Source organism: Microcaecilia unicolor, chromosome 3 (assembly GCF_901765095.1).
Source record: "Microcaecilia unicolor chromosome 3, aMicUni1.1, whole genome shotgun sequence".
NCBI lineage: Eukaryota > Metazoa > Chordata > Amphibia > Gymnophiona > Siphonopidae > Microcaecilia > Microcaecilia unicolor.
This window is the reverse complement of record NC_044033.1, coordinates 52,770,229-52,786,338: the sequence shown is the minus strand read 5'-3', so window position 1 is coordinate 52,786,338 and position 16,110 is coordinate 52,770,229. Positions and strand designations below refer to the sequence as shown.

Here is a 16,110-nt window from a genome sequence, read left to right as displayed (position 1 = left end):
GATTTGAAGCATGGAATGTTGCTGCTATTTGAGATTCTGCTGTGTACCTGTGACCTGGATTGGCCACAGTTAGAAGCAGGATACTGGGTAGATGGATCATCAGTGTGCCCCACTAAGGCTGTTTATTGTTTTACCATACCATTGATTCACAATAAATACACATTTCAGATACACCATCAGCCATTATCCACCTACTTAGAAACCTACTCACACATCGCTACTGTAATATACTTTACCATGGCTGTTCCAACTAAGTCCTCTACACAGACAGGGCCAGTGGTGGGGGGAAGTCAGAGCAATTCCCCTGGGCCCCCATTTCACAGGGGGACCCAACTTGCATAGCTTGCAGGTTGACTTTGAGCCTCTTCCCCATTTTCTGCCCTGGGCTACTGCACCCAGAGATGCCTTAAGTTTGCAAATGGGGACGTGCACCATGCGTTGCTTGTTTGAAAAGAAAAGCTGTAACACAAGAGTTCACTGGCAAAGTCCTTACAGTAATTATGGATATACCAACATGTAGGTAAAATGGTTGTTTAAATGTCACACTTTTTTTTTTTTTTTTTTTTTTTTTTGTCCTTCTAGGGCCCAGGATTCTACAGGCCTTGAATTTGTATTGCCAGCAAGCATTGAATTCCGGGAAAGCTGTGAGTATCTAAACATCTAATTTATTGAATTAGTATTTGAAATAATATATCAACAGGGCAGGTTAGATTTAAAACACAGTTTAAATATATCAGGAAGCCTGGTGAATCTGTTTTAAAACAAATCCAGTTAAACCATGATTTATATCTCTGAGAACGATTCTACTCTGACTAAAATGAAACTGTTATCCCTTCCTGTTTTAATTCATGTGCCTTAACATGGTGATGCTATAAAGACAACTATTTTTGTCTGAATAAGAGAAAAAGAAAAAAAAAATAGTATGACAAGAATATTTACTAACCTGAAGATCCTGCATGTTTAGATATGCTCCCTTTATTTTCAAAGCAAGAAAAATTCTCATATTTATTTCAGGTAACTAGGCAATGCATTTCTTTCTTGTTTATATTGTGCATGCATTCCAGACCTACTGATAGGAATAGAACTTAAAGCAATCCTAAATGGATCTCTAATGGGTTGCTTCCGTGGTAGGTTTTCCCCTCTATAATTTCCTCAGATTTCTCCTCCTGCTCCATTCTTTTAAATACTTTCTTCCTTACCCTGCTTGAGCTGTCCAGACAAGTGGGTTATGCTCCCAACCAGCAGATGAGGCACAGAACACTGTCTTTCATGTCACTCTATTATAAATATTGGTACAGTTCAGGAACTTGTCAGTATTCTCTGGTTCTAGCAGATGGTTATATTCTGGATGGTAACAGGATTGTTTTTGGACCCGTGTCCTTATGATACAGACAGTGGCTTATCACGTTAGGTTGCGTGGCCATGCCCATATGTGGGCTCCTAGAGGTTGGTCTATGGATCTTCCCCTGGTCAAGCTGAGGTTAGTATTCGGGCTGTGCAGGGGGGTGGAGGGTGCTTAGTATATTGTTGAAAAAAGGCTGCCCTTGCTGTGGAGACTGTTACATTAGCTCTGTGGTGAGCTTCTTTTGTGATGGGGAGCCACCAGTAAGAAAGGCAGGGGCGTGTCTTTGATATTCCATGATATTTTTACAGTTATGTTAGATTCTGTTGTGAACTCAAATTGAGAAATTTTAGCTTGTCATCTTAAAGATGAGATATAAATGGAGGACTTGCTTTATTTTTTATTGCTCTCCAAGAAGATGGCCTAAAGCTAGGGATGTATTATATAATTTTGCTTTAAAAATTCATTATACTTTCAATTTAATCTCTTGATAGGGGATATTAATATTCATTTGGATAACAAACATGAACCTGCGATTATAAATATGACATCTTTTCTTTGTGCTCTGAATTATGTTTTTTCTTGTTCTCAACCTACACATGAAGGGGACATCAACTAGATTTGCTGGTTTATTCATATGATAATGCTTCTCTGCCTTCACCAATTAGTATTGTGTATTTGTTGGGGTCTTCTGTCATTTGTTCAGATTACTATATGCTTAATTTTATCCTCAACTGGGAATGCGTTAAAGAACAAGTCCATAAACCTAATATTTCTTTCTGTGCTAGGGGAAAGAGATGTAGACCATTTTTAGAAGATTTTTCATCAAAAGCTTATTCTTACTGACTAGTCCCAGTATTGAATGACTTTTGTAAGACAACTTTGGATAAAATAGGTCCTGAATGTTTAAAAATTCATATTTTACGGGACAGTAATTCTTGGTTTGACTCTGATTTGAAACTTTTAAAACAAACATGTAGGAAATTGGAAAGATCTTGGCTAAAAACAAAAGATTTGAATATAAAGATGACTTGAAACAAACTCAATACAGCTATAAGGCTGCCTTAGATATCAAAAGGAAAGTATGATAGTCCAAGAAAATAGGTTAGGCTGTATCTAATACAAAACCTCTTTTTCAACTGCTTTTTAACTTACCTGATAAAAAAATTTTCAGTTGAATGCAAGAAATGCCCCAACAGCTGCTCAGTTAGCCACATTTTTCCATTTTAAAATAATTAATACTAGATCCTTATTTGTGAACCATTTCTGACTCTTTTGAATCAGTTAATTCATGATGCAAATCCTGATATGATCTGGGTAGACATTTTGTTTATTGATTTATTTTATTGTATTACAAATATTCTAGAACCTACTGTATTTTGGTTCCCTGTCCACTTTATTTAATGACTGCTTCCACATCAATCTTTCTAAATTTTCTATTTGATTGGATTCAGCATTTACTTAGGTTGGAGTTGTTTGAGAGATTAGGTGAGATAATAGTTTCTCCCATTATTAAGAACTCTAAACAATCTTCTGCTTTAGCTTTGATTTATAGACCTGTATCGTCCATACTACTGTTTATAAAAATTGTGGAGGGTTTAGTTTGCTATCAGCTTAATGATTGTTGAAACCATAATTTTTTGAATTTGTGTTAATCTGGATTTAGATCTAATCATATTACGGAGACTGTATTAACATCTATGATTGAATAAGATCTCTCCTCTGTAAGAGTCATAAAGTGCTCCTGTTAGAATTTGATTTATCAGCATTCGACTTAGTGGATCATGATCTGCTACTTGTTGAACCTAATAAAATTGGAATTGCTGGTAATGTTCTGACTTGGTTGAGGGATTCTTGAAGCCAAGGTCTTATAAATATGACAGGATAGAGAATTTTCAGATGGAGTAATCCTATTAGAGTCTGACAGGGTTCCCTGCTGTCTCCGGTTCTTTTTATTATATATCTTCATAACTTGGGACTGTTCTTAAGAGGGCTGTTTTTTCAATTTATAGCTATGCAGATATTTTGGTCATTATTGCAGTGACGTCCACTTTAGCACAGGTATCATCCAGGTGTAGGATTGCTTAGATTCAATAAGTTGTTGGATGAGTAGACTTAATACTGAAAAAAAAAAATTTATACTATTTGACAATAAACCTGATTCAAATTTAGATCACATTTTATTGATCAAATTTAAATATCCTCTTTGTACCACAATTAAAATCTTGAGAGTCTATTTAGATCAGACTCTCTCATTGGACTATCATGTCAATATTTTGATTAAAATATTTTTGAAGTGGGTCAATTCAGATTGGTAGTACAATCTTTACTACTCGTCAAATAAGATTGTTGCAATCTAATTGGTAAAATCTCAGTTTATTATCTTAAGTTATATTGACTACCAATAGAAGCCAGAATCAATTAAAATTTTGTTGTATAATGTTTAAAATTTGGTGTCCCGAGTATTTACTCTCTCATTCTGAAATCACTTCATCCAATAAGATTTGTAGAGTTTGTAATTTTTCTGATTTTTAATTCATGATAAATTGCTTGCTGTTCAAATAATGAAAATTTGGAAACTATCTCCTTGCTTTATGCAGTTGGCCAATTACCTCTTCAGCAAAAAAAAAAAAAAAACCCTGAAAACTTTGTATTTTAAAAGGTTCTTGGATTCATTGTGAGTTTTATGGAGTATGCAGTGAATTTCATGGTGAATGTAACATCACTTACTGAATACTGTTATTTTATGTAAATTCCAAAGGGTTTGTCTTGTTTCGTTTTGTTTTTTTTTTTTTTTACATTATTGTAAACTGCTCAGAACCATTTGGTATAGAGCAGTATATCAGCTTAATGTAATATCAAGGTTGACAGAGGCAAAGAGCTAGATGAGGTACCAGGTATGACTTTTCTGCCAGCAGGAAAGGCAGCCACATTCTTATCGGACCTTCTTGCCTGGCGTTTGTCAGCAGAGAGTTCTCTGGGAATGGGGGTGGTCCTAGCAGTGCAGGAGGCATGGGATCTTGGGCTGGGAAGTTCAGGCTGAGCTTTGGGGTTGTCGTTAGTCCCACAATTTATTCAGCAGCTCACAGGCTGCTTCAAGCAGATTTTCTTCACTATAGTTGCCTGGGCATACAGGGGTGAAGTGGACTGGTGCCAGATGGAGCCTCAGCGGTGCAGTCTAGGTATGAAGCCCTAATTATCCCCCTGGGTTGCCGTGTGGAGTTAGAGCTCAGCCATGGAAAGAGAGGTTGTTGGAGGTAGATGATGGTGAGGATTCCTCTACAAGTAGCCTGTCTTTGAAGGAAGGCGAAGTTTCTACCATGGAGGGAGATCATACACTAGGGAAGGGAAAAGAACAACTAGGGGTCCCCAAAAGGACTGGAGCTCAAGCAGCACACACAGCTCCAGTCAGTGACACAAAAGGAAGGGTGACAGACAAAACTGGTGGATACAGACTGACCAGAGGGAGAGGATGCAAACAAAGGCTACACAGTAACTCAGGTAGTGGAGGGCAAAGCCCACAGGGAAAAAGGGAAAGCTGGGGTCAGAATGGGACACTATAAACATGGAATCTACAAGAGCGAAGCTCCACAGGAATGGCTGAACAGGGATAAACAGACTGAAGGAAAAGGCTGCTTTCAAATATAAGGACAGGAAAGAAGCAGGCACACAAGAGTACTGAAAGGGATAAGGCAGACTCCAGAGAAAGGCTGTCTAAAAGAGGCAGCGCTTACAGAAGGCAAATACCAAGCACTGCACATAAAGGGTTAACACTGAGTAAAGGGAAACTAAACAAAGCAGGAACGAGCTTACCACCAACAGAAAGGCTGCCTAACAGAGGCAGGGCTCACAGAAGGCAAGTACCAAGCTCTGCACATAAAGGGTTAAAACTGAGTAAAAGGAAACTAAACAAACAAAGTAGGAAGAGCTTACCACGGACAGAAAGGCTGCCTAACAGAGGCAGGGAGAAACGAGGCAGAGGACAGACCCAGCTGCACTGCAGAGAAGCAATCAAGGACACGCTGGTTACAACCAGCACACACACACAGATCACAAACAAAAGGAGGAGAGCAAGCAAAACTCCTCAAAATACACACTGTGCCGCAAGCACAGACAGAGTAAGAGAACCAGAGCTCAGCTGACAGGAAAGGTCCCGCTGTAGGGAGAGGTAATCATTGAAAACCAACTTGTTCAAAAAGGCATTCCACAATGATCCAACCTAAACACCTGAACCCTGCAACACAATGAAACTTATACCAGAACTGGACAAAACTTAACTCTTCCTCCTTGATTACCTAATTTACTCTGTCACTCTTCCTCCTTGATTACCTAATTTACTCTGTCAGTCATGATCTCTAATGCAATACCACTCTGTGTTTCTCATACCGGAACTGGCAATCACCATCACGGTACTATGTAAGCCACATTGAGCTTGCAAATAGGTGGGAAAATGTGGGATACAAATGCAACAAATCAGTTCCCTATTATCCGACTCTGTAGGAGGGAGGAGCTTGGGGTCTCATCTGTTGGGTAGTCTTCTGTTTGAGCATAACGCATATGACAGCTTGTTATCTTTAAGCTCCGGTTGCACTTATCCTCATCATCTGGTTCCTTAGTGTGTGCTCGTTTGTGCAGTAACTTAAGCAGCGATTTGGTTAGAAAAATTTTTTCTGCTATTTAGGTTTTAGTATGTGTGTTTCATGCTATAAAAAATTATCAATCTATACCTGTGATTGTCTCTGCGAGATCAGATGTTTGTAGGAAGGTGCATGAAGGGTTTAAACCATGAGTGTTGTTTCTATCCCCTTTAAGGCTAAGAAGTTATGGCAGCTAAATAGTGGGCTTATTAATATAAGGACAGTCGGTGTGAAGAAGTGATTTGTAGTGATTGGGTAGTCCAACATAAGTTGGAGTTGTGTATTACTGAAACTCGGATGACTGAGAGATAAGCACGTATTAGTAAGCTGCGTAGTTTTAGAAGAGGGGTTGCTTTAGCTTTTATTCTCAAAATTTTCCATGTGGACATTAAAGAACTTTTGTCTGTTGAATGTTTATTGATTGAGTCCAAAGTACTTTCTACTCTCTGTTATAATTTATTGTCCTCCAGAGGTGTCTGCTGAAAACATTTAACTGAATTTATCTCTGATCTTTCTTGGATTTATGATACATTTCTTGTTTTCGGAGTCTCTTTAATGTCCTGATATTAAGAAAAATAGTATGCAAGGGTTGCTTATGGAAACTATAGAAAATCATTGTTTTATTCAAATGGTTCATTGTACACCTCAGCAAGGGAATGTTTTGGACCTTTTAAAAATATTTCTCAGTGTCTAAATTCTTGCTGAGTCTCTGTAATGATAGATCCTGTGTCTTGTTTGCATCATATTTTTACCTCTTGTTCTTTTAAATTGTATCTTCAACTACTGGTGGACAGAGTGTAACACAACAATTAAGGAAAGTTGGGCCATGTAAGCCTTTAGTAGACACTGATTTAAATGCGGTAGTAGTTTCTCATCTACCTACCACTTTTGGATGGCTGTGTTAAGTGTTCTTTTTTTTTTTGTGGGGGGGGGGGGGGGGGTTGCAACAGGCTACGGAGGATCTGCTAGATACTAGAGAAGGCACGTGCTCTGCAGTACCTAAAAATCTATGGTTTCATAATAGAACACCAATTGCGCTAGTTAGAATGTAAATGGCAGAAAAATTATTTGCAAGAGTTGAGATAAATGCAAGGCAATGAGTAAGTTTTATTCAGTGGTGCTGCATTGTAAAAAAGATTAACAAAAAACTGGATAACGTTGATAATCTGTATCTCCAAAATGTATGGTTTGATACCTCATTGTTTATCTCTTCAGAATGAGCATTTGATTTTCTGGTTTTGCAGACTTTTTTTTTTCCACAGTAAAGTGACAAGTTTGACTACTGCAAATCTGAAATGGAGGTCATAACAGCTGATAGAAAGACATTTACTTTAGGCTGTTTCAAGCTTGTCTAACTTTAGATACCACAGGATAGAACTGTGGATGTTGCTCTACCTACCTTCTAAACCTCCAAAAACACTGAAATTAAGCACTTGAATTGTCTTAAGATGGTCTCTCATCCACATGGTTGATGAATGGTAAACTTTAAATAATAGCAAGTGCTTTTTCAAATTGGATCCACAATTAAAGCTAGTTCTTGGCTCACTGAAAACAGTAATTATGTTTTTAAATCTTAACGTAACAGCTATGCTGGGTCAGACCAACAGTCAATCTAGTCCAGTATCCTGCTTCAGTGGCCAATTCAGGTCATAAGTTGCTGATAGAAGCCCAAACAGTAGTCAGGATATTTTCTACAAAGCCAAAACTGAGCAAAAACCAAATCGTTCTAACACAGAACCAGACTACAAAAACAGGCTTCCCTTAAACTGTTTTTGCTAAAATATATTATATATATATATATATATATATATATGGCAAGTGACCGTACTCACTTGCAAATGCGCAGTACAGACTTCCCTCTCTGTCCCGCCCTCGCGCCAAGACGTCATGACGTCAGAGGGCGGAACAGAGGGGGAAACGGAGTCGAATTGTCGGACGCTGCTGCCGCCTAGAAAGGAACATCGCACGAAACAACCTCCACCCTCCCGCCCCCCTCCGTATCGGGCCCCCTGCACTGACCTGACAGCGCCTCTCACCTCCGTGTGGAAGCGCTGCAGGCCCTGTAGAGCTTTCACACGGAGGTGAGAGGCGCTGTCAGGTCAGTGCAGGGGGCCGGCATGGAGGGGGAGGGAGCGGCGGCGATGAGGGTAGCTGGACATGGGGGGAGGGCAGGGGGGAGAGGCCATGGTTGCTGGACTTGGGGTGAAAGCAGGGCACAGAGGAGGGTTGCTGGACATGGGGGGAGGGGGAGGCCAAGGGAAAGAGGAGGGTCGCTGGATATGGGGGGATGATCGGTGGATGGGGTGAGGCCAGGGGAGAGAGGAGGGCTGCAATACTCGCCCATTTTTACGGGCTTAACGGCTAGTATGTATGTATAAAATTATAAGTTACAGCATCCAAGAAAAAAACTTGTACAGAAACACTAGGACAACAAGGAAAAAAACCCCCCATTATCAAATCAAGAAAAAAATATATACAAATTCATTCCCTATAGTCCTTAAATCTCAGCCCACAAAAATGGAGGATTATAATAGAAAAGCACAGGAAAACAACCAATAAGGAAGACAAAAATGTAGCAAAAAGGCAGATCTCTCACAGATATTGTGTAGCATTAAGGTGGTAGTACTGAGGGGCTTCCAGATGTGCTACAAATACTTTATTAGTAGCTACAAACGCACACATAGCGGAGGACATACAAAGTATCCATTGTTGGACCATCCAAACTTCATTGCTAAGTTGTTTCTTAGCCATAGAAAGACAAATCTTTGTAACAGGTGGCAACGATTGTTGATGATCTATTAAGGTATCAAACAAATATAACTCTCCAATGCTTCAGATTTCATACTTAATGCTGATAGACACATTGCAGATTGATAACTTTGCATAGCATGAACTTTCTACTTCAATTGTTCTAATTCCTATACATTTTTATTTCATTTCTGCTCCAAATTCAAGATCCTCTGATCTTTCTTTTGAACACACAGCTTAAATTTTATAGACCCCCCACCCAAAAAAAACAAAAATTGAAGAGCATCCCAAATCAATTGAAGGGAAAAAGTTGCTGACCTTTGGGGGGGGGGAGACAAAAAACAGATGTACTAGAGAGCGTGCTTCTCTCCAAATTGGTTGCCAAGCTCACACACAAAGGCACTGGAGCATTCTTTGCCCTTCCTGAGTCTCCTGTTGACTGGACCTGTAAAGTTTCTTCCCATGGCATTGTCTACACTGCTGCACCTACTATGGAATCTGCTCCTCACAAAACACAGCAATTCATATGACTGTCCACTAGATCCAAGGAAGATTCTGGCTGAGAGAAGAGAGGACATACTCTCCACTGTAAGCTTTTATGCATAATTGGAGAGAGAGAGAAAGCAAACCACTCAGGTAACAAAGTCTATCTTGGATCCTCCTTTGCTCAAATTGTTTTTTCACCCTAGAGTTCTAAAACAATTCTGGAATACAGATCAAAATCCTGAGACGACTGCAGGCAAAGTGCAGGAAGAGCATCCATTTTGATTTTTCTGCTTGTGAGGCAGGCTGCTCCTTTTCTAACAGAGCCTTGTCCTCTGAGGTTCCTGTTTCCTGCTGATAATGCTGGGGAAATCCCTGACTACAGGCAATCCTATTTGGTTTCGCAAAGCATTTTCTGAAAGGTCTTGGGAGCTGTTACCAACCTGAACTGCAGGGGTCGGAACTGAAAGTGCTCACCAAGAACTTGGAATTGGCGATATCTCTGATGGCAACCCTAGAAAGTAATGTACATATAGACCTCACAGTTCAAGGTAAGTGAGAAACTCTCTGCACCTGACCACCACTATCACAGATCAAAGGATCTCTCCCTGTAGAACCTGGGTTACTTATAGGGCAGCACAGACTCCTTTGAGTAAATGGAGTTTGGCCCCTTTTTGGCATCACTATATAAATCAAATAGTGACCCCAAACCTCAAAACAAACTGAATAGTTACTCTAGCGCTGCTGAACAATGGCTCCCAGCTGATGCAGATGAGCCCGAGTCAACTATAACCTTCCTCCCGATGACGGATCTGCAGGGAGAGATCAATAGAGCATCAGAAAGGGGGTTCACTCCGTTAAGTACATAGCCAAGGTGAACTATTTTGAGCATCTACCAACCTGAAGTGATATGGGCCCACCCAAGGCAAACAGATGAAGACATCCCTCTGATCTGCTGTCAACTAGAAGGAGCCTGAAAATCCTCGTTACTATCCCTTGCCCCCAGCAGATGTGGGCTGTAGGCATCTAAGGAGTTGTAGGTCCCACGAAAGGGCTTCTTGAAACATCCCTGGGAATAAGGAAAAACAAGCCAACCTGCTCAAGCAAAAATGGTCTCACTGGCCAGAATGGGATTTACTCAAATTCCTCTTTGAGAATCACATGTGGTCTTCTGGAAGGCTCTGGGTTTTTGACTCTTAAGTCCTTGACAAACTTTGCCTTCACCAAACAGCAGCTTCCTGAGAAAAAGAATTTAACAGAGCTGTGCCACCACCACCATGAAAACCACCAACCAGGTTCCTAGGCACACCAGACCAAATAACGCATGGCCTGGGTGGTGACAAACTCCAGATTCCAATGAGTGCAAAAGCAGCTGTATGCAAAGCAGAAGAGCCTGGGCCATGTAAACTCCATCTGGTCACCCAGTGCTGAAGAGAGAAAAGCCATAGAAGCACTTCAACCTTCTGGTTCTGTGAGTTCAAGGTCAGACTGCCATCTACAGGGATTGTGGTTTTCTTAGACACTGCCATCATATGTAATCCACCTGGGGTAGGGACAATAAAACTGCTCAAGCTCCTCCTGGGGCAAGGGGTATAGTCTCCCAATAACCCTAGTCGCCATCGGCAGCATCTCTGGTGTCTCAGTCAAAGAGCACCATGCTACAGAGAGCCTTATAAAGGGGAAAGGCTCTGAGCAACTTAAACAAATCCTCCAGGATGGTTGCTGCATCCACTGCCTCTTCCACAGGAGCCTCTAATTTGATTTTAATAATTTGATATACCGCTTATAAGTACATAAGTAATGCCATACTGGGAAAAGACCAAGGGTCCATCGAGCCCAGCGTCCTGTCCACGACAGCGGCCAATCCAGGCCAAGGGCACCTGGCAAGCTTCCCAAACGTACAAACATTCTATACATGTTATTCCTGGAATTGTGGATTTGATGTGGGAAAATGTGGGATACAAATGCAACAAATAAATAAAACAAAAAAAATAACACCTCGTGCATATTCATTGTGGATATTCTAAAAGCATGACTTGCTGGGTGTGCCTCAAAGACTGCCTTATAGGACAGAGCTCACAGTTCTTGTTCTGTCTCCTGCTGGTTGGCATCATAATTCAAAAGTTCTGGAATGGTTAGGTGGAATTAAAGGAAAGAAAATTAGCAGGTAAATTCTAATTTCTCCTTCACCTTCATTGTCTGTCTTTGTCTTAGCACTTTTTATAAAGGGATGTAAGGGCTTGCCTGTGTATGTTCATGAAAGCAACCTGCAAGTGCTGATCTGTGTCTCATCTAACACTGTTAACAAGCAAGTTCATAGAATAACATTAGAAGATGTGATTACTATTCATCATGATTTCTTTGAGCTAGATTCATTTTTTTGCAAATTATTTAAGATCAGATTAAAATTTTTAAAATTGTCTTTTTTTTTTTTTTTTTTTTTAACCAAGTTTTATCCACCTTGGACATTTATGTTAAACTTTACTTCATGGGGAAAAAAGTTACCATGCTTTAACCCAACCTTTCCTAACCCAGTCATCGGGGCACATCTAGTCCCATCGAGTTTTCAGGACATCCATAATAAATATTTATAAGTTAGATTTGCATGCAAATCTATCTCATCATATTCATTGTGGATATCTTGAAAATCTGATGGGACTATATGTGCCCCAAAGACTGGTGTGAAGTATATCAGATTGTAGTAATCAGATCATTTGTGGATTTTAGGTTATAGGCTACACGCACTGTAGGTGCTTCATTGTGTAGGAATATTAATGTAAGAATTAGCAATAACTCACAAAAAGGGAATGTTTCAGATATTGTTGCAGTTGCTTGCTCTGACAAGTTATTTTCTTTACTATTGTCTGTTTTCACAGCGGAAGATACTTTTTTATCTGCCATTATCAATTATACCAATAGTTCTACTGTCCATTTTAAGCTGTCCCCAACTTATGTGTTGTATATGACATGTCGGTATGTACTGTCAAACCAGTATAGACCTGACATCAGCCCTGCTGAACGAACTCACAAGATCATCGCAATAGTGAATAAGATGGTGAATATGATGGAAGGAGTTATCCAGGTATGTTCGTGTGCCTTTCAAACTGTACTTGTTCTGTCAACAGTTGTGTTTTAATTAAACTTCATCTCTGCTTTCATTTGCTCAGACTACTGAAGATATCTGTGATATGTATAAAATGATTTAATGAAGTGCATTAAAAATAAAACAACTCATTTCTTTAAAAAAAATGTGCAGGATGCTGCTAGCAAATTAGAAAAAGATAAAACTCCAAGAAGTCAAACTTTGTATGCGGTGAAATACTAAAAAAAACAAACAAACAAATTCATTTAATAACAAGATATCAGGTATACACATTTCTCAAAACTAGAGAAAATCAAACACTTCTCAATAAAGAATGAGTAGGAAAGCTGTAGTATAATCCTGGGAAGAGGAGAAACAGCAGCTGTAGCAGCAAAATGTTATTTCTTGCTCAATGGCAAGATACATTACCTGACCAAGGACAAAGCAAACCAGGTTTTGTTTGATTTGATTTTCCCCTACAAAAAAGGGTGCTGTAAACAGTGGGGATTCCTGAGGAAGTCATGGTTTCCAGTGGAGGAATATATAAGGGAATCTTCAGGTATGCCATGGTTGAGGATCGCTAGGGATAGAGGCCCGCTTGGGGGGGGGGGGGGGGGGGGGGCTGGGTGATATGGGGAGGGAGATAGACCCATACCTTTTTCTTTCTCTTCCCCATGTTTACCAAAGGCAAATTTATTAGGCAAATCAAATAATTGCACACTGACTGTCATACACCATCTTGGATTTTTCTTTCCATCAAGGCATTAGATTCTTCTGCGACTTTGTCGTTTAGCAGCATTCCAGAAGATGGTTCCCTAGTCCAGGCTCACATGGAGCTTTGTCAGCAAGCCTCACTTTTGGTTTGCTTCCCTGTATTACAATGGTAGGACAATTTGGTTGACACCCAAGAGTCAGCCTGGAGGAAGCACTTTTGGTGGTGATCACTTCTTAGTATAGCGGCAGGGATTGAAGCCCTTCAGTTAGGTAGTGCGTACAGTGTGTTACTTCTTGGCCAATCAGCCGGCTGTCTTGGTACATGTGGGTACCAATGACATAGGAAAATGTGGGAGGAAGGTTCTAGAAGCTAAATTTAGGCTCTTTGAAAGCTGAAGTCCAGAAGGGTAGCATTTTCAAATGTGTTCCCCGTTCCACGCACAGGACCCAAAAGGCAGGCAGAGCTCCGAAGTCTTAATGCGTGGTTGAGACAGTGGTGCAGGGATGAGGGATTTAGATTTGTTGGGAACTGGGTGACATTCTGGGAAAGGGAGAGACAGTTTTGAAAGGATGAACTCCACCTTAACCGGTATGGAACCAGGCTGCTAGCACTAACTTTTAACAAAGAGGTAGAGCATCTTTTAAACTAGAATGGGGGAGAAACCCAACCGTTGCCCAGGAGTGCATGGTTCGGTGTGAAGTATTCTTGAAGGATACTATTGAAATAGGAGATTTAGGGAATCCCAGTAAAGATGTTTCAACAGTGCTGAAAGTAAGACGGGTGTGCTTAATGAGAGAGCAGGATAAAGAATGCACATTATCCCCTTCAACTTCTAAGCAGCTTGTAGATCAAAGGAAAAAACACAATTTGAATTGCCTGTATACAAATGCTAGAAGCCTAAAAAATAAGATGGGAGAGTTAGAGTATATAGCAATAAATGATGAGGTAGATATAATAGCATCTCAGAGACTTTGTGGAAAGAGGACAATCAATGGAACACTGTTAACAGAGTACAAATTGTATAGCAATGATAGAGAGGATCAAACTGAAAGGGGGGAGGGGTTGTGCAATATGTGAAAGAGGGAATTGAGTCAAATAAAATAAACATTCCACATGACACAGATAGCAGCGTGGAATCATTATGGATAGAAATTCCATGTATGAAGGGAAGGAGTATTCTTGTAGGGCTGTACTATTCACCGAGAGAGAACGAACAGACAGATGAAACAATGTTTACAGAAGTTAGGAAAGCTGGCAAATTGGGCAACGCAATCATTGTGATTTCATTTACCCTGACATTGACTGGATGAATGTTACATCAGGGAGTGCCAGGGAGATAAAATTTCTAGATGTAATAAATGACTGCTTCTCGTAGCAGCTGGTACATAAACAGACAAGGGGGAGCCATTTTGGATCTGGTCCTTGGTGGCGTGCAGGGCATAGTGGGAAACAGTGATCATGACATGATCAAGTTTGAGCTACTATCTGGGATGAACCCACAAAGGAAGTCTACTGTAGCTGCATTTAATTTTCAAAAGGGCAACTATAATAAAATGAGGAAAATGGGTAAAAAGAAACTAAAAGGATCGGCTGCAAAGGTTAGGACACTAAATCAGGCGTGAACGTTATTCAAAAATACCATCTTGGAAACCCAGTCCAGATGCATTCCACGTATTTGCTAAGGTTGAAAGAAGAGAAAACAGCCAGCATGGTTAAAAGGTGAAGTAAAAGAGGCCATTACAGCCAAAAGATTGTCCTTCAAAGAATGGAAATATGCAACATAATCACTGGCACGTCAGATGCACAGCATTAATAAAGAAGTCTAAAAGAGAATATGAAGAGAGACTTGCCACAGAGGCTAAATCTCACAGTAAAAGTTGTCATGAATGAGCAAAAGGGGCGCTTGGGGAGGACAAGTCCATAGTGGAGATACTGAATGAACTCTTTGCTTCTGTCTTTATGGTCGGAATAAGATGTAAGAGATCTGCCTGTACCGGAAATAGTTTTCAAGGTGCTGATGCGGAGGAACTGAAAAAAATCTCAGTGAATCTGGAAGATGTACTGAGCCAAACTGACAAACTAAAGAGTAGTAAATCACCTGGACTGGATGGCATAAATTCATGGATACTCAGAGAACTCAAGCATGAAATTGCTGATCTGCTGTTAGTAATATATAACCTGCCTTTAAAATTGTCCGTAGTACCTGAAGATTGGAGGGTGGCCAATGTGACGCTGATTTTTAAAAAAGGTTCTAAGGGTGGTCTGGGAAATTTATAGACCAGTAAGCCTGACGTCGGTGCTGGACAAAATAGTGGAAACTATTATAAAGAATAAAATTAAAGAACACATAGACAAACATGGTTTAATGGGGCAGAGTCAACGTGGGTTCAGCTGAGGGGAGTCTTGTCTCACTAATTTGCTTCATTTCTTCTTAAGTGTGAATAAACATGTGGATAAAGGTGAGCCGGTTGATAACGTTCCTCATGAGAGAAAATTAAAGTCATGGGATTGGAGGCAAGGTTCTGGTGCGGATTAGGAATTGGTTGTTGAGCAGAAAACAGAGGATATGGTTAAATAGTCATTTCTGTCAGTGGAGGAGGGTCGAACAGTGGATTGCTACTGGGATCTGTACTGGGACTGGTGCTATTTACCGTATTTATAAATGATATGGAAATCAGAATGATGAGTGAAGTCAGCAGATTTGCAGATGATACAGAACTATTCAAGGTTGTTAAAAACACGTGCAGACTGTGATATATTGCAGGAAGACCTTAGGAAATTGGAAGACTGGGCATCCAAATGGCAGATGAAATTTAATGTGGACAAATGTAAGGTGATGCACATTGGAAAGAATAGTCCGAATCAATGATCTGATGCTAGGGTTCCGCGTTGGGGGTCGGCGCTCAAGAAAAAGATCTGGGTGTCATAGATAATATGCTGAAATCTGCTCAGTGTGCGATGGTGTCCAAAAAAGCAAACAGGATGCTAGGAGTTAATTAGGAAAAGGATGGTGAATAAGACCGAAAATACTGTAATGGTTTTGTATTGCTCCATGGTGCAACAACACCTTGAGTATTGCGTTCAGTTCTGGTCACCATATCTC

At 40.2% G+C, this 16,110-nt stretch overlaps 1 protein-coding gene across 9 annotated transcripts in view; it reads left to right on the top strand.

The window, feature by feature from the left end:
* Positions 1-16,110, top strand: part of AFDN (afadin, adherens junction formation factor) — a 414,469-nt gene that overhangs the window by 234,108 nt on the left and 164,251 nt on the right. For all 9 annotated transcript variants that reach the window (XM_030195932.1, XM_030195930.1, XM_030195924.1 and 6 more), the window contains exons 13-14: positions 583-644; positions 12,087-12,292. In XM_030195932.1, the coding sequence (XP_030051792.1) occupies positions 583-644; positions 12,087-12,292 (268 nt within the window). The remainder of the gene's footprint in view (positions 1-582; positions 645-12,086; positions 12,293-16,110) is intronic.